At 34.1% G+C, this 27,176-nt stretch overlaps 1 protein-coding gene across 3 annotated transcripts in view; it reads left to right on the top strand.

Annotated features, from left to right (window-relative positions):
- Nucleotides 1-27,176, top strand: part of LOC145675736 (putative monocarboxylate transporter 5) — a 52,885-nt gene that overhangs the window by 13,145 nt on the left and 12,564 nt on the right. For all 3 annotated transcript variants that reach the window (XM_081746368.1, XM_081746378.1, XM_081746388.1), the window contains exons 2-4: nt 5,307-5,408; nt 15,215-15,341; nt 22,436-22,579. In XM_081746368.1, coding sequence (XP_081602494.1) covers nt 5,322-5,408; nt 15,215-15,341; nt 22,436-22,579 — 358 coding nt within the window. In that variant the 5' untranslated portion in view covers nt 5,307-5,321. The remainder of the gene's footprint in view (nt 1-5,306; nt 5,409-15,214; nt 15,342-22,435; nt 22,580-27,176) is intronic.

Raw genomic sequence — 27,176 nt, 5'->3', positions numbered from 1 at the left:
AAACATTGATATTTGGATAGGACACATAAAAGTTCCTAAATAAAGTCTTGACCCGACTACGGTAGGTCCCATACTATTGGAGCTATTGACTTTTAAAGTTCATTTTTCATGTTTTCGGCAGCCTATAACTCCGAAAGGAAGCATTTGTGCACCCAGGTTAGTCTATACTTTTCGTTTTATCCTGGTGTCAGGAATAACCTCCCAAACGTTGTCGGTGTTGTTTTGAAACACCCTGTATAAAGCATAAAATTGGAAATAGTGTTGACTACAGTTTAGAACAATCACTTCTGATTCCTGGTTCGATTCCTTCTATCACCAAGTGAAACTTGTGTTGTACTAATATCGTGTGTGTAAGCTCTATCTATCACTACAGCTAAATTAAACTACCGCTAATTTTAGTTTTTTTTAATTTTTTGGTAATTTCTTCAAAACAAACAAAAATATTCGAAAAGCAGAAACGTAGTGAACTAGACAATACGATTTTGCATATGATACCTTTACCATAATTCGCCTATTTGCTTTTTGTATGCCACTATTGACAGAACCCGCAAAAAATGCTAAATCTACCTACAGATGCAAATCGAAAACTGATAGATGAGTTGTGATAACAATATCACATGCAATATAGTATTGTCTAGTTCACTACGTTTCTGCTTTTCGAATATTTTTTTTATTTGTTTTGAAGATATAAGAGAAAAAATCTAAAATTAGCGGTAGTTTAATTTCGCTGTAGTGAAGACCCTTAATTATACTCTTCATAATAGCTCTATGTATTTAAGAAAATAAAACTTTATTGCATTTATCTTCATTAGTGTGGTAAGGAACGCATCTTTTAGTATAACAGTAAATTTAAATGAACAGTTGCTTTCTTGGTAGTTAGGGTTGTGAAATGACGTTCGAATTACTAGCAATGACGGCGTTGCTAATTGAGTGGGTACCTTATTCATACAATAATTTTATATTAATATTCAGTCCAAGAGCAAATACAATATGTTATTAGAAATATCAGAGTGATAATGACGGAACTTGAAATGATAAGAGTGAAAACACACGTGTGTGTGTTTTTTTTCGCCTTCTTATCAACAGATGTTCTTACCGGTATATTAAAAAGAAGAATAATTTCAACAAGTTTGGTTTGATTGAGTCGATAAACCTCATCCGACTCTAAAATGAAAGAATAATGCACGGAAATTAACATTATAATGAATCCGTTCTTATTTCTAGAAATTTAATTTTAAAGAATATGAATAAAGTCAAACTTTTAGTACATAAATAATAATCAGTACTTCTTTTTAAGTCAAGGGAGGCACGGTGGCTTACGTCTTGTGCGGGGGGTCCCTAATTCGATCCCGCCCAAGCAAATCTGTGGTGGACAACATCGTGTCCGTGGTTTTCTCGGGGTACTTCCGTTTCCTCCCACTTTCTCATTGTAGCATTTCTTCCATCATAATTCACTTGCCTTGGTCATCATCTTCCTTAGGCTAACAATCATAATCATAGGAGTTAAAGAAAAAGATTTCATTTTTCAAGTCAAAAACTAAACAATATTAATTGCTTGTAGCAGGATTTGGAGGTAGATAAAAGGAACGGTAATGACTTCTTACCATCAGGGGTAAACTAACGATTTTAGATTTTACACGATACTAATCTTATAACAGTTTCCCCTTCCGCAATAGCTAAAAGATGTGGAGAAGGGGAGTTCATTTTGATTGCCTATCAGCTTATCTGGAATGAATTATAGGTTCCTTCTGTTAGAAAATTAACTGTCTGTATTTTTCATAAATATAAGTTGCTTTGAAGGTAATAGGGAGAATCTAGATGTATTGTGGTAATTAAATGAATAAGAATTACTTTAAAACTAATTGTTTTTTCTTTGGAAGCACAACTTATAGTTTACATCAGTGTGCTTTTTCTAGTGATTTCATGTATTAGTTTGCAACCCTGCATATTTATTTAGAATCAAGAGTATATATTGTCAGTGTACCTCAGTCTTTCCTCTAAACATTCGGTTTTGTTCGGTGTTTGTCTGATTCGTATATCCTGAGCAACTGTAGTTTTCGTAAACACTTGCAAATGCAAAAAAAATAGCAATCCACCGACAACAAAGATGACCGCCATTCAGAAACACTTGTACATACGACAACGTGAATAGTGTTATTTACTTCTCATAACCGAGGTTCGTCACGCACAAATTTTTATAATTTTAGGATATGCTTGAGCAAGCACCTCTGGACCACTTCGTATGGATTGACCCCTTGTTATCTGACCGTTACGGAATAAGTATTCTAGAATAGTTGCAATGAAGTGTAAACAAATTGTTCTTACTTAATGCACAGGTTAACATTAACATTATAATTAGTCAAATAACTCATTCAATATCCAATCATAAGCTTTGGATATCTTTTATTGAGTCCATTTTTATGTATCTTTGAAGCAAGACTGATAGCTGCCCGAATAGGTAAATACTACAACTTATTAACGACAGTCTAAATATGTTATTTTATGGGAATTTGAAACAATTGTAATTAGGGATTAATGTTGTGGTGACTTTACTATCACCATTGCTTCTCTATGAGGAGGATTTTTTTTATATATATTTGTCACACTACCATTGGCTACCATAATTAAAAATATTGCGCATTTCCTGACAGCATATCAGTTTGTGATAACAGATATTCGTTCCTCTAGCAGAAAAGTAACACTACTCAAAAATGACTCTCATTGACATATATTGAAAATAATCTTGAAGGCTGAGAGGGTTTTGTGTAAAAAAAAAACATCGCAGCTGAATGTATACCCCTATTCCCTCGCACTCTCGCCCACATGGAAGCAATTGCCATTTTACCGTCCCTGTTAATTGTAACATTGCAAAGATTAAAATCGCTCCCCTGAAGTGGTCTACACCCTATTATTTATTCGTAAAATCATTCTTGCTTACTATTTTTGCAGTATTAGTTTACGGAATTAAAACTGAACCTGAACGAACAAATATACTATACTTCGTGTTTTTCCGGCTTACGTACAAAAAACCTTACACCCACAACCTCGCGGGCAACAATCTCGCCTGTCCAATATCTTGCGTGGCCAAAATCTCGCCTAGGACAAAATATCGCCTTCCAAAATATCACGGAACGAAATTTACCTCCATAAATGGGCAATTTTCTTTTGTCCTGGTAGACAAAAATAACGTATTATTACGGGGCAGATCCCTATAACGAACACACTCAGATATGGACACGGACAGTCTCTCTTCCTTTCTCACGCAATGTCATTAACATGCTATTTACCCCTTCATAACAGAAAGGAATATATTATTCTTAGTTCAAACGTATTTTTGCACAGAAAACTTCGGCTTTCTGTATTTAAGAATACATGTAGGTGCAGTACAATAGATAGAAGATTAATTTCAAATGGTTCATGCGTTTTCAGGTGATGCCATAGACAACGTTAATTTAAATGTGGAGAAAAAGACTATAGAAGTTGCCTCCTGTCTCCCTAAAAGATGAATTTTGCGAAAACTCTGGGATACGTTTCTACTTTCGACTAATGAGGATACGTGAATGAAATACGCAGAATTTTTTTCTTAACTTACAGGATACGTAGTATACTAGATTCTCGTGAACACGTGGTGGAATTTGCAGCTCAATCTTACTAAATAATTTAACAAATAGATTCGATAGATAATGCTTACTTTAATTTGGGTTTATTTTTACAATTATAAATTCATTCATTTTGAACCATCAAAATTTTCCCTTCCAATGTCTAAATTTCAGCATTCTCGGATTGTTCTTATTATTTTGACCTCAGATACTCTTATATACGTATATTGTTATAGCGAGGATTTGTACAAGATTTTGGTCTGAGAGTTTTGGCCTTCCAGATTTTGGGAGCAGAGATTTTGGGCGACAACGTTTTGGCCAAGCGAGATTTTGGGCGGCGATGTTTTGTCCACGAGAGGGTTTGAGTTAGGACGTTTTGGCCACGAGAAGCTTCGGGCGGCGAGATTTAGATTATGCGAAATTTTGGGTGGTGATGTCTCGACCACATACGAATATAGCCCGCGGGATATATGGGCGGTGATGCTTCGCCCACGCAATATTTAGACTCGCGGGATTTTGTCCGTACACCGCTTTTTCTATTAAAAAAAGCTGTTTCTATACTTCCTTACCTGTGACAATGAATAGGAAGAGCTGTTTTTTGAGTTGAAAATGTTTTTCCAGTATTTTAACTTGTTAATATGTTCAGTGTAAAATGGCTTCGGTTTCATCTGGGATATTGATAATAATAATAATAACAACAACAATAATAATAATAATAATAATAGTAAATTACATAATCGTCAATAAACTTAAGGATACTTGACACTGGAAACCGAGTTGACTTTACTAGCACAATACAAATGCATATCATTTTACATCAGTGCGATTGGAATCGATATTTCCTTCCGTAAATACAAATAGACACAAAGCTCTTCTATGTTTCTATACTCTCTCTCTTCTACTTGCTTCTCTTTGTAATTAAGTAATGGCACATAAGTTTTCTGGAAATTAATTTTGGTAGTTCTTTTAAAGTGATTTTTCTGAAAAAGTGATATACACTGCTCATTATATTTTATGATCATTTACTGGAAACTGTAAGAATATTCATGTAATGAAGTGATATACACTGCTCATTATATTTTATGATCATTTACTGGAAACTGTAAGAATATTCATGTAAGGTTTTCATGAACATAAATGATAAGGACTACTATGAAATATGTTCATGTATGTGACTGAGACCTATGAACTATGTTCTATGTGGAGTTTTGCAGTAATAGACTGTCGCGTTATTACATAATTGACACTTCAGTAGTCAAAAATTGTATTTTTCAAAACATTCCTCTAAATATAAAGAAACCTGACATTTTTTGCACATTCATCAAGCCTTTTTTTTTTTTTTTGTGTGTGTGTGTGCTTTCGATACACCATGACCTGGATGGACACTGCTCAGATTTTGTTGGTGGAATGTGAGCAAGAAAATGTTTCTATGGTTTCGTTTGAACTCGCAAGGGATGATACGTAAGATATGGCTTCCCGCCTATCTTGCGTTCTAAGGGTAGCACTTTCAGGTGTGATTTCAGTAATGCAATATACATATTAACATTTGAGTTAGTGTAGGAGAAACTGGATGGATGAAGATGAATCGGAGAATATTCGTAAGCCATCCTTTTGTCCATTTACAAACATACGGAACTTTTACGTAATCTGTAGTGATGGGTTAAAGCTTCCATGTATATTAATTCTTTCTTTTTCTCTTTCCTTCAGAGGTGAAGAGATGTGATGAAGTCCAGAAAGGATGAGGATGATTTGGAGCCGCCAGACGGTGGCTGGGGGTGGATGGTGGTTATTGGTGTGGCCCTTATTAACGTAAGTATTGCACTACAAATACAAGTTATAGATGGACAATATTTAGACTAGTTGAAGATGAAGCAAATATCAAAAGTATCGAGACCCGAAGCTTCTACTATAAAGAGAACAATTTAAAGTTTAAACTAAGAGGCTGGCGTTCATCGAAACGTTTGAGGCAAATCCTCTGTCAGTGATGGAAAAACTGCTTTATAATGATCATTTTATGTAATTCAAGAACTAACTAAAATATTTCTTTTAACACTAGAACGGCGGTGTTTTTGATACTCTCTAGAACGGCGGGAGTGGGTCAAAAATGACCCATTCCATTTTTATTAAATATTTGTATTCTAAACCACTAACATTTATTGCATTATAAAACGTGACTTTCATTCAATAAAACAAGAAACTTCTTTGAACTCTAGCTTAATATTTATTCATAAATGTGTTTTTTGCCAATAATACAAATTTAAGAAACGACATTTTTTATGAATATAATATTATTACAATGATATTATTGAATGGATTATATACAATTTCAGTTTATTATGTAGTAATGTTATATATCATTCTAATTCCTAGATAAGTATTATTCTTAGATAGTTTGTTCAAGCGCATCACCTAACTGAACTAAACTAACCTAATCTACACACATCTAAACTTGCAGTCTTACACAGAACAAAGTTCAGTCACTCCTCTACAAGGAGAAGGGTCATACAAAAACATTGTTCACAAATAAAAACATGACGTATTACACAAAAAATATTTTACTAATATGGTTGTAATACGCATCTATGCATTTCTATAACTTTCCTCTCCTTATTTAGAATTTGTGGAAACACATAACCTGACATAACCTAAAATAGCATACACAGTAGTAAACTTGCAGTAGTTCAAACCAACAAAAATCAGTATAGAGTGATTGTTTTATAAATAAGATTTGCTAGGTTCTAATCATGAAAGCTCTGACATGAAAAGAATGGTAAATTACCTGTTCTTTCGAACAACTGCTTTAGAGATTCTACTTCTTTGGTTGAAAAATAATTTATACAAACATAAGAGAAAGTAAGTTGTCTCCCATTTAGACCTCTAAACTTTTTGGTGTCGGTAGCTTTGAAATTTCTGGTTACGCCACAGGCTAGTAGTCAAAGAATTCTTGGTAGCGCCGGAAATTGAACTCGGGATCCCTCAAGCCGTACTCAGCCACGTTCACCACTAGACCAGCAGGGCGGTCATATAGTGACGATAACAATGAGAGCTTCGGATTTCTTCTCCCAACCCGACTGGTATATAGGAATCTTGTCCAACCCGTCTGGTCAGCGTGAGAGCAGTAGACCAAGTCCTCTCTCCGGGGAGAGGCCTCATCCAATAGTGGATTGAATATGGCTGTGGTTTATCTATTATTATTTATTTGTGTTATAAACGTGGTCTCATGAAACATTCCAACATAGTGATACCAACACACACACAAAAAAAAAAAAAAAAAAAAAAAACACGAGCTATATTTTCTCAATAGCATGCAAATTGTTTGCAAATTTTTTGTTAAAATGATTGAAATTATTATGAATATTTTGTTACGATGTAAGACATATAATTTGTGTTTAATAATAATAATAATAATAATAATAATAATAATAATAATAATAATAATAATAATAATAATAATAATAATAATAGTCTTACCTATTTTACGACGCTTATTTGCAGAAGTATGGTTTTCTGTGCTTATCTCTTCCTCTTTCAATATTTCATCCGAATCATCGTATTCGTTGTTATTCGGCAGGTACTCTTCATCTGAAGAAATATCAAGGCATTCAGCGTCAGACTCGGTTTCACTTATGTCATTGAAATTTGCAAGTATTTCATCCAGTGTCATCAGTTTCTTGCTCATAATGAGTGTTTGAATAGCACATCAGTTCGAAAATAATGATATTCTCCTAATCAACAGACTTTCTAAAGTATTACTAACTCCAACTAAACTGACAAAATTGCTGAGAAGCTGGTCTTGAACACGAGGTGGAATGGGAGAGTGGTAGGAGAAACAACGGTCACGAAATAAAGACGCTAGCCAGCAGTATTGCTACAATGCAACAAAATGTCACTAACAAAAGTGTTGGGTCAAAATTGACCCACGCCGCCGTTCTAGTATAATTGTTTATTATTTCAAAAGGCAAAGTGTCGATGAGAGTGATACATAGTACAAATATTTCTTTGAGAACGAGTAAAAGTCACAAAAATTCGATCCGATTCGTACGAAAATAGAAAAGTTGCTAAAACGTAAAGTTTGAAATGGGTCAAAAATGACCCACCCGCCGTTCTAGTGTTAATATAATAGTATTATTTATTTAAACTACTTTTATGGGGCTGCGGTGGTGAGTAATAAATCGTTCACCTCTGGTGCGTGGGGTCTCTGGTTCGATCCCGACTCGTGCTAAGTGGGCTTCGTGGTAGACAAGCACCGTGTGCGTGAATTCTCTCGGGGTTCTCCAGTTTCGTCCACTTTGTTCATTCCACCATTTCATTCATTCTCATCACCATTGTGTCTTAGCTTACACTGCATAATCGTGGGACGTAAAACTGAAATATTCATTCTATTCCATTAAGACGACTATTATGGTGGTGATGAAACGGAACGCATTATTGCAGTGATGCCCAATTTAGAATGTGCTTGTAGATCAGAACAAAATAAGAACCATATGATTGGGAGACATTTTTCTTTCCCCATCCTGAGGTAGTGGTTCACTCAATGTATGCAATTCAAACATTTTTTTGAATTTTTGTTTAATTCTGCGAATCTTGCTTCTTGTTTCATGTGTCTATAGGTGAATTACTGCCAATCTACGTAAATGAAACTAACCATATGAAATCTTTCATTTGTCTAAAAATCGTCCCGGTACCAATGGACTAACCGAGCAGAATGGGCTTGGAAACAAAAGATTAAAGAAAATACAATAAACTCTCTATTAACTTGCGGGTGGATTATCGTTTTGTGGATTGTCCGCAGTCTTTCTCTCCTTTTTTCTTGCGACGATAAATTACGGTACGGTATAAAAATTTCAATCGCAAATAAAAAAAAAAGAGGTGTTTTAACACGAAAAAAATGACCGATTTTTTACTGAAGAGTTAAACCAACAAACTTGTAAGTACAGAAAACTACTATTTATTAAATAACAATTGTTTGTATAAGCCCTCACTGTAAGTAAAAATAAATGTTCAAAAGCATTTTTGTGTTTATTTGGGTTCTTCGGTCATTTTGCGGATTATAATCTGTGGAACTCGCTTACCCGTGGTTGCCGCTCCACCCAATGCCTACTGTATTTTCACAATTAAGCCAAATATCAATTCAGGCACGTTATGATTACCAATCAGTCTGTACAGTCTTCGTGTCACGCGTGGAATTAAGAAGAGTTACAAATCACACACTTCATGATCGCCACTCGTCTATTATATTGTTCAATCTTATAGATTATCTAATAATCAGGGTTTTTCTTACTGATAATCTAGAAATTGTACTGTGTAAAGATTTAGCTAACTCGGATGTTTTATTACATAACAATGTACCGTATAGTCACTATTTGTTTTAAAAAAATCCCTTCTTTCTGCTTTCCTTCTCTGTAAACCACATGGAGAACACCGACCAATATCATGTTAGAATGACCTCCTCAAGAACACTGTGGAAGTGGGCCCTGAAAATTTACTCAGGGATGCCACATAAATTGACGCCGCCCAACAAGAATCACTCTCTGAAGGTGTGCAGTTCTCTTTCGGATTGTCACTTCTGACGAAATATGGATTCCTTACGACCATCGTAAACTGTCTGGATAATGGTGGGTTGTGACCAATGCCCAGAACAGTGCATCAAACCACCCGTCTATCCACAGAAAATGTTGCTGCTGTAATGGTGGATGTGATCGATCATGCATCTCTTCGTTGAGGTAAAACCATAATTGCAGATCGTTATATTCCTGAACTCCATGAAGTGGAGCTCAAAGTTGACCGCAAGTATCCATCAATAATCAACATACATACTGTTCTCATGTAGCAGATGTTATATTCACATATCGCTCAAAGCACAGTGGAGATTCCACGAATTACGATATGAAACCCTTCCTCACCTACCATATTCTGGTGACGCCTGTCTCTTCCACTACCACCTCTTCCGACATCTGGATCTTTCTTCAGAGAGATCTTTCCTGAAAACTGGGCGGCAAAACATGTTCTTCACGTCATAAACTTCACTCTTTCTTTGGGAGGGAAGGGGGGCATGAACCTCAATCGTTAGCTGAACTATGGCAAAAGTGTGTGGTTGCAGACGACGACTATTTTAATTTACTACGCGTTATAGTTTTTGGAGATTTCAAGATTGGAAGGCAGATTCAAGGCCAGGCATGCAGATGATACAGTTATTATAACTAGAACTGAAGAAGGCTTATAGAACATGGATAAAATAGTTGACACTGGGAAACAATATGGAACGGAAATCAATGTTGAAAAATTGAAAATCATGAGAATATCACGTGGAAATACGCCCTTAGGGTCAGAGTAGAACAAAGAGAACTGGAAGAAGTAGACAATTCCAAATATCTGGTAAGTATTTTGACGAGAGACGCTTACGGTACTGCAGCAAAGAAACAGGTCAAGAATTGCCGTAACCAAAGAGGCATTCAACAAGAAAGATCACTCTTATGATTAACTAGCAGACTTAACATTGGGCTAAGAAAGAAGTTGAAGAAGTGCTATATATGGAATATTGGACTGTATGTTGCCGAGACTTGGACATTACGGAAGCTAGAGAAGAAATATTTACTGAACTTTAAAATGTGATGTTGAAGGAAGATGGAGAAGATACTGGGCGAAGAGAGTAACAAACGAAGATGTTTTAAAACGGGTGGGAGAGAAGAGGACGCTTTTAGCTAACATCCTTTGTTGGAAAGCGAATTGGGTTGGACACATCTTGCGAATAAACTGTCTTCATACCGCTACAGAGGAAAAGACGGAAGGAAAGCGAGGAGTGTGAAGAACAACACAACTGATCAATGATTTGAAAAATAGATGAAAATATAGGGAGTTAAAAGAGGAAACTGAAGATCGAGACCCGCCGAAGATCTTAAATAAGTAAAAAATAAAAAAAAACGGAACCTGCCAGCAGGCAGAGTACTTAATAATAATAGTAATATTGTAGTTTTTATTATGTATTTTTTGGCCTTTGCAGAAGGATGGTGGACATATCATTCGTACCAACTTAATTGGCAAATTTTCCTTCCTTTGTTTCAAGTGATTGAAGTAACGGCGTGACTTCTCTCAAGAGCCGCCACTGAAAAACAACATAAATACGTTCTTCCGTTAAAACTTTTGTACAGTGAGTACCAGTGCTTAGGATTGATGCTTACTGATAGTCTTATTATTATTATTATTATTATTATTATTATTGCGTGTTTGGGACAGCAAACATAGTGATAAACCTTTGTGGAAATCAACTCAGACTCCTCTTCTAGCTCCTATAGCTTTCTCTTATAGTAGCCTATTGGTGGATTTTGGATATTTTTTATTATGTCATCTAATGATAATGGTCTGCCATATACTAACAGTAAAATCTAAATTGACTGTAAGCAATCGATAGAAAACTACCAACTGAAGGATTACTCGTATATAGTATTAATTTTTTTTTTCGTTGCGTAGTTACAGAAGGGGAGGTCATGATGCTCGTTAATAATTTAACCACTAGTTTCCTAGTAATAGTAACATGAACGTGTAGTAGTATGTAATAATAATAATGATAAATAAGGAAAATGTTAATTAAATTCTGTAATAGTAAGTGCCAGATAATTGAGTTTGATTATAGTAAGAATGAAGGTCATATCGAGAAGAAAAAAATCGGAAAGGAGGAGGAGATGATGTCTGAAGAGAACAACTACTATTTTCAACCTTCATTTGCTTGTTTTTCTCTTAAAAAATCAATGCCAAGGACACCGTACTATTTATATCGTACTATTTTGGCCGAACTCATCCGATCTGGATCAAACTTGGCATAATTAATAGACCTTGACCTTCTATACAAGTTTGTGAAATATTACAATTTGCCAACCTTTAGTTCCTAGGTTTACGTAGAATGATAATAAAGTAAAGGTCGATTTCTTTTTTCCACCATGCATACGTTTCTACTACAGTAGTTACAGGAACTTGAAAGTAGCTTAAAATGTTACTGTATCAATTTAAGCTACATTTATAAAATATGTAATAGAGAGAGAGAGAGAGAGAGAGAGAGACGGACAGCAACAAGGACGATGACTACTCTACCAGATGCTAATGTAATCTAGTCGTCTTTGTACGACATAACATTTGTACGTAGTGTTCAGCTCAGTTGCAATAACAAAAATTTCCGTCTGTTGGGTAATGCAGTTATGTGCTTGGTTTTGTATATGTTATAACGTCAACATATCCTGACGAATACATTGAAAAAGATGTTATTTAAGCCTGAGTAATAATACTTCCTGAATGGTTTTGTTTTTCAAATTGATGTAGAATTATAAGGGGGAAAATATTATTTTAGCTAGTCAACGATCAGTTACGATGTTGTTTCAGAAGCAAGAAGATGGTATGTAACATATTATTTCACTGTTTACCATGCAATAAAATCATTCTTCCGAATAGAAGAGGCGTGCATAGCTTCTCTAAATAGTTTTTCAATACATAAAAAAAATCTTTTGTATGCGCATGTTAATTTTATAGTCACATTACGTAAGCTTTTCTTGTGTTGTGCAATTACGTACGTAGTTTTTCTTCTAGAAATGAAAATATATAGTCGTTTCATAATTTCGCTAACTTTATTTAGGGTAATGTATATGAATACCTATGAATCAATTAAGAAGTCTTAAGAAGAAAATTTATTACACTATTAGTCTGGAATAATGGCTTTCGACGTCTTGTTTTAAAATTTTATGCACTTTATCACCTCTATGTTAGAACTTCATACGCTCTTTTCCAGGATTATCTGACGTAAAAAGTGCGTGTTTCATAAATGTATTCGTATAATATATTTAGTGTTAATATATACTATATTGTATCAAAAGCGGTTTATTTATTTATTTATTTTTGAGTTAATAATTCTTCAACTCGGGTTGGGGATCATTTTTGATTGACTTCAACCCAAAGGTGGTGGCTGTGGGAGTCCTAAAGAAAATATACAACATATTGAATCAGTGTTGGATAATTTTGACGGAACTTATCGACAAAAAATTATTTTTTATACAAGGATATTTCTTGGTTTAGGGTACCTACCTCCTATCTGTTTATTCTTCATGGATTTTAACCGCAAGGAATGGGAGTAATCGGACAGTTCTAAAGGAAAAAATGTGCACTATATTCAATGATATTTTTCGTATAATTTTTACGTAAGAAAATTGTTTCCCTATCACATCATGTACATGTGCAAACCTGCGACATCCATGTATTTTACTGTTTCTTCCTTTCTTAACTCCTTGTTGAATTCAACCTCAGACAATGTTTCCTAAGGTTGGGAGAAGAAACATACAAAGCTTCATTACCGAATATATTTTGGAATAGATAATATAGAAATACTGGTTGAACAGAATAGTAGAAGTTCCTCCAGGTAGGCGAAGGCTCCTGGTCTAATACACCTATATATATAGGCGTATACGTTTTGATTAGACGTTATTGTGTATTTAGAGAACGTATTTAGTGATTGCGACTGGAAATAAGATAGAAGAGATGTTACAAGATCAGTTTAAATTCCGGAAAGGAAAAATACCAGAGATGCTACTGGGTTGATGAGAATTATATCAGAACGAGTTCTTGATCTGAAGGAAGATCTATGTTTAACATGCTGTTAACTTCTTCGATCTCGTAATGGTATGGTGTACTCATACGCCACCTCAGCCGAATCACTCTACTGCGTACTCATATCCATTCGCACTCTGCTACAACTGAAATCCTTTGTCGTTCTCTTTATAGTAATTAAACCCTAGTAATATTACACCCTAGTAAAAGATAGTAATATTATTGCGGTAAGATTGTTACCGTTACTTTTAGATCATCTATTATATTACAAACAACGCACTTATTTCATTCTCATTTATAAGAAATGAGAAAATCTCATAAATGGGAACCTGAAAATTTGCCTTAAGCTCACACATGAAAAGATATTTGAAAATAATGAGAAATTTTGTCTCAAATATGAGGAAAAATTAGTTGTTTTGTTTTGAACATGCATTTTTCTCGTTTCTGAGCAAGGAAATTTTCAAGCGTGTAGAAGTTTGGGAAGACATCCTTTTACCCACTCATTTTTGACTATCACGGACAATCAGACTATCAGACAATGGTAATAGCGGGAAGTTTTGTTTTGTCAAAGTAGAATATTTTTCCCCTTAGATTAAACAGCAAAATCGTATAATCTAATTATGTACTAGATGTGATCAAAAAAATATGGTGAATAATTTTATTAGAAACAAAGTAATAAGCCTCACATGAAAGTTGATTTAATCTCCTTCAAAGTATTGTCCTTGGCTAGCAATGCAATAATCAAATCCATGACTGGAAGCATTTCTGGAAGGCATCTTTTGGAAGGGCACTCAGTTGTTCTGTCGTAGCCCTCTGTGTGTCGGGAATGGTGTCAAACTGTTTCCCTTTAAGCACGGTTTTAAGTTTTGGAATAAGCCAGAAGTCACATGGTGCTATATTCGAAGAGTACGGTAGGTTTGGACAGGCAAGAATATTCTTTTTTCGGCTAAAAATTCGCGAATCAAAAGCGAGGTGTAGGGAAACGAAATTTGCACTCACTCTTGTTATTTGTAAAGTATCGGTTAAAATGCTGAGATGCTAAGTTCTTTGAAAAGATCTCGAATAGTTATTCGCCTATTTGAACGAACAGTTTTTGTCACTTTTTGCACGTTCTCTTCTACTTTTGAGGTTAATGGATGTCCCAAATTTTGCTTGTCTTCTACCGATTCATTTCCGATTTTAAATCACTCATACCACTTGTAAACAGTTTTCAGAGCTACAGCATTGCCATACACCAATTTCAGCATTTCATGACTTTCTTTGACATTTTTTTGTAATTTGAACTTACACGTAATGTTCACGTGTTGTTCGAAGTCCATGATGCGCGACAGACAAGGTAAATACAACTTCACTTTAGCGGCTCTGGACGCTGACTGACAAGTCAGAACGTGTTGTAACTTGACGTTGCTTGTCTCAACGTATCAGGCTGTGAAATTACATCAAATGGTTGTAGCGTCAGCAGTTGCTGGTAAAGAAAATCATTCATCGTATCTTCTGATCACGTCTTGTATATGTGCAAACTTGCAGCATGCGGCGAGATTTTCCTATTCTTGACTAATCTAAAATAAAAGCAATAGACTTATTTTCTAAATTTTAACAGAAGTACATACCAAGTTTCATTAAAATCAGGAAGCTTTACAAAACTTATCGTGAAACAGGTGGAAAATGGACCCCCCCAAAAAAGTCGTAAGATAGAAGCTTGGTTACTCTCATTTCAAAAAACCTTTACAGTGTCATAACAAAGAATTAAAATGTAGTGTCAGCAGCAAGGTTAATAATAATTGCCGATATGAAAACGAGATAAACAGTCCTAATTTTTGAAGTCTGAATAAAAGCTTGATTCAAATCATTATCATGTTCAATTAATTTTTATTAAGTGAATGTTTACTGAAGACCCACACACTTCATAATCATAATATACTCTAAGCTTATAATGATCTTTTATGATTATTATTATTATTATTATTATTATTATTATTATTATTATTATTATTATTATTATTATTATTATTATTATTGTATTCTTTTAGTTATCAGCTCTCTCGTGTGTTGGATCTTTTGGTCTTTTGTTTTCCGATACTCTGCAACGACTAGGTCTTGAAACCACGGGAGCTGCTTTCATATTGAACATCATGACTGCTGTTATGAATTTCTCAGGTAAGATTTTATGTTTTGTCATATATTAATACGGAGTACTGATGATATACATTGTAGAAGCCAACGGAAGTTTTTATTAAGTTGAAAATTTTCATAACATTACTCTTCACCAATTTCAATCCCAACTAACGTAAGCACTAGCGGATCCAGAAGGATCGTTTGGGGGGGGCGGGCAGGGGGTCCGCTTCCTGGAAGATGAGCATAGCCCCAAGGTGAAAATAATTTTACTTTGCAAGAATCTGACGCATATGAATGCGGGACTGGAGGAGGCGCGGGTAAACCTGATTACCAGATTCCATTTTGGGACTCGAATTTGTATTTTTTTTTTCTAAATGAAAGTATATTCCTTCTGTAGATTTAAATTAAATGCGCACTTTCGTTTCGGAGATATGGCGGTGTCATGATTCACTAGTACTTACAAAAAAAAAAAAAAAAAAAAAAAAAATACTGTATTGACGATGGCATTCATTTTAACGAGAGTGTACAATTTGTACTAATCATTTATATTTTGAATAACAATTGCGGTAGAACAGTTGAAAACACACACACACACTCGGTCTACGCAAAGATAGATAACAAAACTTTACATGCATAAGGAATAATACCAGGTGTCAACAAATAACAAAAGACATTATGATATTTCTATGTGCACTCATGCTCAAAATGATTGTAGCATATCTATAACTGTTTTCTTGTACGAATATAATTTGATAATTATTTTGCAGGGTACTTTTATACTAATACTATGTGTATAATCGGGAAATGTATATTTGTGGTAAATTTCATAGGAAAAAAATTATAATACGAAAATTAGAGTGAGTAAAACAAAATGTTGCCAAGCTGACAAGAAAGTTTTATTTTAGTTTTATTGTTCTTATTTACTGCTCGTTTGACATGAAATTTGCCACATACATGTCTTTGACGATTATACACATAGTAACATTATAAGAAATACCGGGCGAATTTGTATATATTCCTACAACAACATATTTATAGATATGCGACAATAATTTTGGACATGATTGTACATTTCTTGGTAGTAAAAATACTACAATAATTAATTATAAAGTGATGTTTAATAGTATATGGCACACAGTGTTCAAACTGGTCCAAAATATGGAGGGAGCAATCTTTACAGATTACTTTCATTTCTGTTTATATCAGATATAATTCAGCAGATTGAAAATTGAAAAGAAAAAAATATAATATTCAAACTGAACTCCAAGGATTTTTAGTGACTCTGTGATTAGTGATTATTCCCTGTGATAGTGATTGCCCGAACATGAATTTCGTGGCCTTCCCCCCAAACAAGAATGTTATGGTTTTTACCTTAAAAGAACTGGCCTGCGCACTCAAGGGCACAGATCACGTACAGGAGAATGAATTGGATACACTTCCTAATACATAATACTAATCCTCACTGTATTTAAATCTTGTACTGTACTAACAGTAACCCAGAGCGACCATTTGAAGTTAAACTGTGGAAATGATTTATGAACATGTATGGAAATTATTTATGAATATAAATCCTATATAAATATAATATATTGCAGTACTCCTTAACCATATAAATCACTACGAAAGTAATTGCACAATTTATTCATAAAATACTGCAAATAATGTAATAGCAAAAATATCAATACTAAACTTTCTCTTACACAAACTCAACAGAAATTTTGTTGGATATAGCACGAAATGTGTATAAATTTTACATGAATTAAAATATGAATTAAAATTATATAAAATCATAATATAAGCCATTATAATGTATAAATAGAAAAAAAAAAAACTAAAAGATTAGCAAAGCCTACAACAAAATTAACGAAAGATCGGAAATGTAAAACCAAAGTGATGTTTCCGTTCATCACAGCACACAAACTACATTTTCTAAAACATACCGACTGACAATATCAGATATTTGAAAAAAAAAAAATGCAAATTAAAATTTAATTTTGAAAAATTCTCACCTTTAAACAAAATTACCAATAAAGTACGTAAAACTTGTTGTTTTTCTTTTATCTCAGATATAACATGGACCCCGTTTGGTCTAATGGTTAACACGCTTGTCTTTTGTGCGCCTTACCTCGGGTTCGATTCCTGGAGAGGGTACAGTTGAACGAAAATAATGGTTCGGATTCCACTATAATCTGTAGGTTCACGTCTCCTTTAGCCGTCCTGGCACAACCGTGGGACGTTAAACAAACAAATATCATATATTTAATTAGGGCCGTGCCGTGGGGGGGGGGCGAAAAATTCGGGAGAAAAAAGGAAAAAAGATAGGAAAAATTGCTTGGAATATATGTATGGGGGCGCCGTCGTATACTCTCGCCCCGGGCGCTGATTTTCCACGGCACGGCTCTGTATATAATATATAACTGTTCATTAAATATAATATAGCCTATAAGCCGGTACACATTTTTTTACGATTGTAGTTGTGCCCTTTTGTTTCAGTTAAAGATTTAAAAAAAGTAATTTAAAAAAACTTTTTGGAGTTCGTTCATCTTTCTTGATTTTGTTTGCGATTCAGATACGTCCAAGGAGTTCAACTTTATACTCAGACTCATGACTTTTGGGAAATACCTACGAGTTGAAAGTAATTACGGCAAAAACCACGACGGGCGGAAACCACACAACGGCCTTAGTCACTTTGCCGTCCATCTCTGTGAAAGTTACAGCACAAACTCAATTCTACGTCCTTTCTTGTTACTGGCAAATCTGTCGACGACACGATCATAAGCCACGTTTGTCCCGGTGCGTATACAGTAGTGCCAGGCTGCTAAGTCGATCTGCACTCATCCGGGATCGTAGCCATGTCATCAACCTTTTTAGTGTTGAAAATGTTCTTTCGGTTGATGTTCTGTATAGGGTATTTTGTCTGACTACACCGCTTTTGTAGTAGTGTAATTGAGTATGTTAAGAAAAAAAAAAAAAAACATTAGACCAGACTAGGAACAGGGAGTTGGAAATTGACATTATTAGGTAATTTCTTAAATGCAGTTTTTATAAACATAGTGTAATTATAGCTATGCTTACAACAACAATAAAGTTATATTATACTAGCCTACGCCTAGGTAGGGCTTCGCCCCCAGACCCCAATTTGCTCTACATACGGCCTCGCACGAAATAGAAAATGCTCCTACGTGCTACTGTGGCACAATATTTCGCGTTCTTCCTTCTGTCTTTTTCATATAGAATTGGATTGAGCTAAAACTCTGTCATGAAAACTCTGTCTCGTAAGGCATTTTAGTGAACCACCCCAACTCTTTTCCTTCCCTTCTATGTTAAGTAACAAAAAAAGCTCAAATACATATTTATTTTAAATGAAAAAATAAACTATCAACTTTCATGTCTCTAACCGTAAGGGATCCCGAGATATGGGTATAATATTATTATTATTATTTCCATCCCTTTTCTTTCCTTCTAGGTAAAATATCCAAAACGCTGAAATGCGTATTGAATTATTTGAGTGAGAAGTCCATACACCAACATGTTTCTAACTTTCAAAGATTCTTAGATATTGATATTATAATAATTGCATTCCCCGCCCCCTTTTCTTTTCACCTCTTTTTTTCCCATTTTACTAAAGTATCAATAAACGTTGTAACGCGTGTCAAATTATTTAAAATGAGAAATCCAAATTCCAAATTTCAAACCTCCATCCTTAAGGGATTCGGAGAGATGACCACCCCTTCCTTTCTTCGAATTCCAAGAAATTCTTCCTTAGTGATACCCTACGTCAAAAACTCTTATCTACTGTCCGAATTCCAAGATTCTAGCTTGAACGGTATGGCCTGTGCGATCAGTTATTTACTCAGGACTGCGTCTTTTATATAACAGCTTGTAGCTTGTGTTATTTCCCAAGAAAGGATGAAATGCCATTAAAAGTTACAATGAATCCCTGGTCCCTTCCTAATGTTTCCGTGTTGAACCCCAAAAGTCACGGCTCTCTCTGTTGATATAGTAGCTAGCGAACGTATCTTTGATATATGAAGTTCTATAGTTTGATTCCCGGTGAATGAGCATCGAACGCACTACAGTAATTCAGATCTAACTTTAAACTCTAGTTCTCGTTCTGTAAAGCATCGCATTTGACAAACGACGTAACCAACCGAAAAGTCTCAGATTCAGAGAGCTTTTTCGGTAAGGGTTGCTGAAAATTCTATATTTCTCTTTATTCAAGGTAGAAGTACTTGAAGTTTCGGGACCCGATTTCCATTTGCATATCCTTTTTCTAGGACACAATTTTAAAATATACCTTTTTAGTTCAAAGAGTGAACTGTCCTACCCAGCTGTTCGTCCAACGAATGAATCATATTCTTGCTCCTTTGGAGCTTATGGTGATCGCCTCAAGGAACTAGGGACAGAAGTATTAACAATTCAAATGTGTCTGCATTAAGTACCACACATTTTGATTAGACTCTGCTAGGCTTGTCACACAAATTGAATCGGTCGGGAAAAGACCATATTTGTATTTTCCAACGATAAATACTGGAAGTAAAAAACAGACCTTGGTGGGGACGGTCGCCCCCTCCGCCCTCCCTTAGATCCGCCAGTGCAACTAAGCGAGTAATTTATTAAGCTTCCAAGAAAACTCGCACCAAATGTTCATGTATACGAAAGTTACCCTGAAATATGCATTTAATGTTCGGGTAAATATCCTTCCTTACCTTGGAAGCAACAGATCCATTGGAAAGGCTGAAAATAAAGTATAAGCAATATTTCATAAACTACGGTAATTTTAAAGAGAAAAATATGGTTAACGTACTTTAAGATAAGGTAAATTCATCCGTTTCCATTTCGCTAATTTCATCCGCTAACAATAGTAGAAAATATAGTTAAACAAAACACACAATATACGCAATCTATCTATTAAAATGCTACGATACCAATTACGAGCGACCGAGTTCCAACCTATAACTTTAGCTTTCAAATCTTTGATTTACGGTTATTTTTGATTTCACGTTTATAACAAAGACAGATATTTTTAAAAAGGTGTATTTTAAGTAAATTACTTAGAGATATTTTTCACAAAGTTTATCTTTTTAAATTATTGTTCTAAGCCTTTGCATTTTAATAAGCCTTCTCCGAAATAAATGCAAGTGAATTGTGCTGCCCTCTTCCGAGTTCTTTTAAACTATGTTTATATGTTTCTGGCCAATCCTTTCGACAATGAGATCTCGGAAACTACAGGCTCTAGAAAGATGACGTTTTCACTGATCGATTGGAAATTTTGCGTAGATTGTCCAGCTCTAATTGAATATTTAAAAGAGATGGCCGTTATTCCTTTATTACATTTTTTAGGGTACGCTGGAAGCGTTGAAATTAAAAAAAAAAAACTAAAACATAACCTATGCGTTATTCATTCCAACACCACAATGTTGTATATTGGCGTTGTATATGTCTCAGGCGTTTGTTCCATGGCCAAATAATAGTGAAAAAGGAAGGATAATTTCTCGAGTCTTAAGATAAATCTTTATTTTTTGAGTGTTTTGCCCAATGAACACCATATATAACTGACATTATAATTAATTGTATATGTTATGTATTTGCTTATTACATACTGCATGCAAGAAGAAAGAAAATACTGGTCATACATGAATTAGAAACTCCAACCGGAAGTAGGCTCAAATCTTGCAAACGGTGCGAGATATTGAGAAAAAAATAATCGAAAACCGTTTATGATACCCCTTGCCATTTTTTTTAAATCAATACGTCTTTCACTTGTGTGTGTAAAGGGACATGTACATATGTTGTGAGGAATGAAAAGGAGATTTATGCTCATATGCGAATGATGCGCTGTGTAGAGAGCGCAGGTTCAGCTAGTATTACATAAAAATCATTTACGAAACGTTTTAATGAGAGAGGTGTAAACTCTTTCATTCCTGGCAGATTTCAACCTCAAGCAATGGGACGATTACGAAGCTTCAAAGAAACTATCTCCATACTGCATCACAATCGAGTGATTTCGACAAAAGTATTTGGGCAAAATCATATCATAAAGACATTTGGAAGCTGACAGAAATGTACTTATTTCAGCGGCCTAAGAATTGAAAATCGCTCACTAATCATAACTGAATAATTTGTACTTCGGTTGTACTGGAAAAATCTTTTGTTACCATTAGACCAGATGTCAGGCAAAATGCGTATTCCTTAATGTGAAAAATATGATATAAATAAATGTGCTGAAGCTCAAGTCTTTGCGTCAATTTCAGCAAAATTAGTTTTGCCTATTTCACTGTATATTGCTTAAATTATTCTTTAAGCGCCTAATACCACCTATTTGCATTTCCTTCAAAATCAGTACTTCATTGGAATAACTACACAAATGTCTTTTTTGGAGAAAAGATTTTGTTCTGAGAAATTTCAAATAACAAAGAATGAATATGATCCGAATGTTCTTTCCTGCTTTGAATATTTCCGAGTATGTCTCTCAAAATAGAATTGATTTAGATTTGGAAGAAGAGATGTATAGTCAGAGATACTTAAAAAAGAACCTTAAAGATAAAATTACATGCAATCACAACCAATAATTCTTACTGACATCAAATGTATTAAATTAAAAAGATATTTAATAATTTAGACATTTATACGAAAGTTACCAATAATTCGTACTTTTTTTTACCGACTATTTCTTGAACTTCCCTTTTCCATAGTTTTACTGCCTAAACATCTATTCTATTACGTTATGTGTATCTGGAAATTTCGTAGATTTCTAGGAGTATTTTACGCTCTTATTTTTAACATATTTGAAGAACAATTAAACTTTTTCAAATGAAGCTGAGCTTGAATTAACTCGAATCATAGGTCAAAAAGATTGTTTGTAAATGTTATTCTATGATTTCTGACTAGTGTTAGTACATAAATCTAAATTTAATTTGATTATCGTATGAAAATGAATTAATGGCCGATTTCCTTCTGCTACTAACGTTATGTCACATTACTTGATTCTATACCAAAAGAACAACTCTTAACTATACAGTTGATCTTCGTGTCTGCAGTTTGAAACAAATAGTAATTATTGTAACATATTACTGTTTTTCAGGAATTTACTTCTGTTAATTCTTTTATTTTTAAATTATATATTTGTTTTTCAGGTCTATTTACGGGGCCAGTGATAAGAAAATTCTCATACCGAAAAGTTGCAATTGTTGGAGGAATTCTCAGCGCTTTAGGGATGATGCTTACCAGTGAAGCTAATAGCATTGCTTATATTATTGCTTCATACAGTCTAATTGGAGGTAAATCCATTATGTTCTGATTTAATTTGCAATAATTTGAATTTCAAACGCTATGTTGTGTGAACGTAGAACACCAGATGATGCTCGACATATCTTATTATAAACAGAAAAATAGATATTTAGTATTGTAAAAATCTACTGATTTGACATTTGAATTTAGTGCTGATTGAAGGTAGTAATTTTGTTTTTTACAAAACAAAACTAGCGAAGTTGAATTCGGGAAGGTTAATTATTTCAATAATGGAAAAGACTATGCTTGTTGTTACTCAACAGATGCTCTCAATAACAAAGAGAAGTTTCAAAATTTTTACTTAATCAATGGTGCAACCACAGGGTGGACTAAAATAGCGAATCTCTTTCCGAAACAGTTATCCCTATTACAAAGATATCAAGTATTAAATTTCTCAATTGAATGAATTCCGGTCATTAGGTAGATTACGTTTATTTAAAAAGGATTTTGGTTTTCCAAAACTCCTTTATATATTTACCATGTATAAAGGGTTAAAATTTTGTTTGTTCGGGAGACAAAATGTCTCGAGAACTATTGATCAATCATCACTATATTTGGTCAGAATGTAGAGAATTTGGGCCGAATACTCAAACCGGAAATGGTAGTAATTATTCTATTTCTCGTTTTAACGATCGCTATAGAGAAAAATATGGTCCAAATTTATACTGAAAACAAAACTTGTGGATCACCAAAAGTAGTAATAGTGATAGATCAAACATAAATTTGATCTCCAAAAGACAGCATTCTTGTGAGCGTTGCTTTCGTATACAACTTTTATTTATCTAGATATCAATTTCTTAAACATAAAATATATGTTTACTGGCTGCTCAATAAATATTTGAAGTACGTTACTGCTAATAAATATCGCATAATCATTTGCTGTTCCTACGGTTGGCTAGAGCAGTGCCAGTTCGTTATGACGTTGCAGAATCTTGAATTAATAAATCCATTATTGTTCTGTCATGATTACGGTTTGAAACCGTGGGCAAGGATCTTGTACTTTTCTAAACCTACCTCGTATACTTGGTGTCATTTAATCAATTTATCTGAGTTCATTCCTACGTTTCGAACAAGTTTTAAAGAATGGGAAGTATTTCTTACATTCGAGATCTTACAAGACAAATAAAGAACAAAACAAGTGTATTTGTCACTTCCAGGAATGAGCTCTAAGGATTCTTAACATTTCTATGATAAAGACCCAAGTTAATATTAATTTACAATATTTATTTTTCGTTAATCAGTTCCATTTCACTGTAGCAACTCCCCCAGTTAAAATATTTTTTCACAGTAATATAATTTTTCAAAGTAATATTACAAAGCTGAAAATTTCTAATTTGTATTTTTAAAAAACTAAATCAATATTGAAATGTAGTTTTTGTACTTCTATAAGGACACATTCAATAACGCATAATAATAATAATAATAATAACAGCGTGACTTTCGCGATGTTTCCAAGTTCAATGTTCTCTTTCTTTTAATTGAGGAATTGTAGGCTTAATTCTCAGACGCTGAATTTTGAACTTACGATATAAAATAGGATTTCATTCTTCTTGTAACTATGGTTTATTCTGCCTGCTTCTAAGACTAATTAAATTACAAAGTTCATTGGCTTATGCTTTTGTTACTCCATTTACAGATTACTCATTTCTCTGCGCGGCAACCACTCAACAGATTTGCCGAGCAAAGCACGTAATTAAAAGCATATAACTCGACAACCAAGAAGAGTAGCGACCTCGAGTTTGTTTTACAACAAAATTTAAATCCTCCTTCATACCCGGCAATAGGCAAAAACATCCTCGCGTATTCTAATTTCCATGTTGACAGAACAAGTTAGTGAACAAGTAACTGTTTTATTTTATTGTTACTTATAGCGTTACTTCTATTTTTGAAAGTATGTTATTCTATACATGGCCTTTAAGATATTTCAGCATATTACAGACGAGCCATTCCAGATCATATCAACACAATTTGAGACAAAATTTACCTTACCATGTCAGATTGTCATGAAATTTTGCACAGGGGTACTATTCATATAGACTAAGAAAAATACCAAATTTGAACTTTATTTATCGACCGGTATTGAAGATAGGGCTATGTAAAATTTGAAAAAAAAAAAATGCCCAAACTAGCATGTTCAATGTATTTTGAAATTGGAATTGCAGATCTCCTAATTGAGTTAGCGAGCTGGTTGATATCTGTCATTTTACAGCATTTTTTTATGCGCTTTTCTGTGGTATACAACATCATATAAACTAATACAAATTTTTATTTTCAAAATCAAAATCAAAATTTTACTTCAAAGTTTTCAAAAAGTACATATTTTAAAATTGTGAAATTAATTCCATGAATAGATAGTATTATTGTAAAGCACCTGGCAAAATATGAATTTGGGATGATAACGAGTTCATTGTTTAAAAATTTCATTAATACCCTGTACCTAGCTGAAAAATACACGAATGCATTTATTTCTTTTAACTTGCGTGAATAAGTATGAACACTAACATGAAGACTACAGTAATGGATCTAAAACATATCATACCGACTTGTAATCTGCTGGCTGTACTATAATTTAAAAACTAACTTAAAGCAAATTAAAGTGCTGATACTTTTGAACCTTAAAATTATATCAATAAAAGTTTCACAATTAACAAGAATTTTAGGAATGATACAAAAAATGGATCAACAGATTGTGATCTTGGCCAATAATTAGATGTTGGGTCAGGAGCCACAAAATTTTTGAACGACCTTTAGATAAATCGAGTTTCCGTATATTTTATGGAATAAGCACATCAAACTGAGTTAAGTGGTAGTTTTGGTTAGGATACACTATATGCAGTTCTCCAAATATAAGACGTACATGAAAGCGTTTGGTTGAATGAAATATATTGGATTTTTTGAATCAGGGGCTACAAAAATTTTAAATGGTCCCTAAATCGAGATTTTGTATTTTTTTTCTATGGAATAAGGACATCATACTGAGTTAAGTGGTAGTTTTGGTTTGGCTACACTACATGTAGTTATCGAGATATAGGGCGTACGAGAAAATACTTGATTGAATGAAAAACATTGGATTTTTTTAATTGGATTTTTTTTGAATCAGAGGCCATAAATATTTTGAATGGACCCTAAATCGAGATTTCATACTTTTTTTTATTACGGAATAAGCACATCATACTAAGTGGTAGTTTTGGTTTGGATACACTATATGTAGTTCTCCAGATATAAGGTCTACAATATTTTTCTGTCTGAAATATATTGGATCTTTTGATCCAAAAATGTTACTATAAATAAACTCGGTTTGTAAAAAGTATACATATAGCACTGGTACAACAGCAGCGTTGGCTGGTTTAAACCAGGTGTTTTTTTTATTTTAAAAAAATAGTGTAAAAACAATGCAGAAATGCCACAAATCGTAATCACAAATGCCACGTGAATTTCATAATGACGTTTTCAAATACGTCGAGTCATCTGTGTTAGTTGAATCTAATTTTCGCCTTGTTATTAAGGGGTCCCAATGAGCTTACAAAATTTCTCCCAGGTGGAAACCGAGTAGTGGTTCAGATGCCACTTCAAGTAATATGTCAAATCCTTCATAATCTCGCTGTTACATAAGGACGTTAAGCGTAAACAAACCAAACGAACTGAAGCAGCTTTAGCGGGTAGGCATGGGTTCATTGGCATGCAACAGAGAGCCTTCCTTAACTACACAAAAGAAAATTTCAAAAAATCAGAATTTGCTGTCATCTGTGATTTTTCCGAAAATTATAGTACAGCGCTACAAGATGAAGCACAGAGCTGCCACTGGACAAGCTAACAGGTCACAATCCATCCTTTTGTTTTATATTTCAAACAGGAAAACAAAGTTGAACATGTTAAATATCTAGTTGTTTCCGATTACCTAGAGCACAATAGAGTTGTTTCAAAACAAGACTCGTATCATTTCTGACATCCAAATTTAAAAAAAATGGCAAACAAGATTTCTTATTTTTTCCAACAGGTCTACCGAGCAATACAAAAATAAGAAAAAAACTTTTTGAACCTCTGCTTCATGAGGCAGCTTTTAAAGTGAAAGGAGGGTGGTACTTCTCGGCTATAGCACACAACAAAGGGCCTTGCGATGGAGTAGGCGGTTCAGTAAAGAGACTGGCAGCTTGTGTTAGTTTGCAAAGATCCTATGACAATCAAATTCCAACTCCAAGACAACTTTTTGAGTGGACAGTAGAAAACATTACCAAAGTAAATTTTACCTACTCAACCCAAGATGAATATACTGTAGCTGAAATGTTCCTGGAAAGTCGCTTCGATCAAGCATTGACTTTCAAAGGAACAAAACAGTATCATGGATTCATTCCGAAAACTACATCAACATTATTGGTGAGACACTTTTCAGATGGTTTGCAGAATTGGGAGAAGGAAGTCTCAAAATCTCCAAATAAACTTCAATTAGAAGCTACATCAGGCTATGTCACCACTGTCTATGAAGAAAATTGGGGGTTCGGGTATGTTTTACAGAAAAATGAAGGACTCGATGAAGTAAAAGTAACTTTTCTTCGTCCACCTGGGCCATCTCCATCATTCTCATATCAA

Source organism: Thermobia domestica, chromosome 2 (assembly GCF_964235325.1).
Source record: "Thermobia domestica chromosome 2, izTheDome1.hap1.1, whole genome shotgun sequence".
NCBI classification, from domain to species: domain Eukaryota; kingdom Metazoa; phylum Arthropoda; class Insecta; order Zygentoma; family Lepismatidae; genus Thermobia; species Thermobia domestica.
This window is presented reverse-complemented; position numbering and strand designations above follow the sequence as displayed.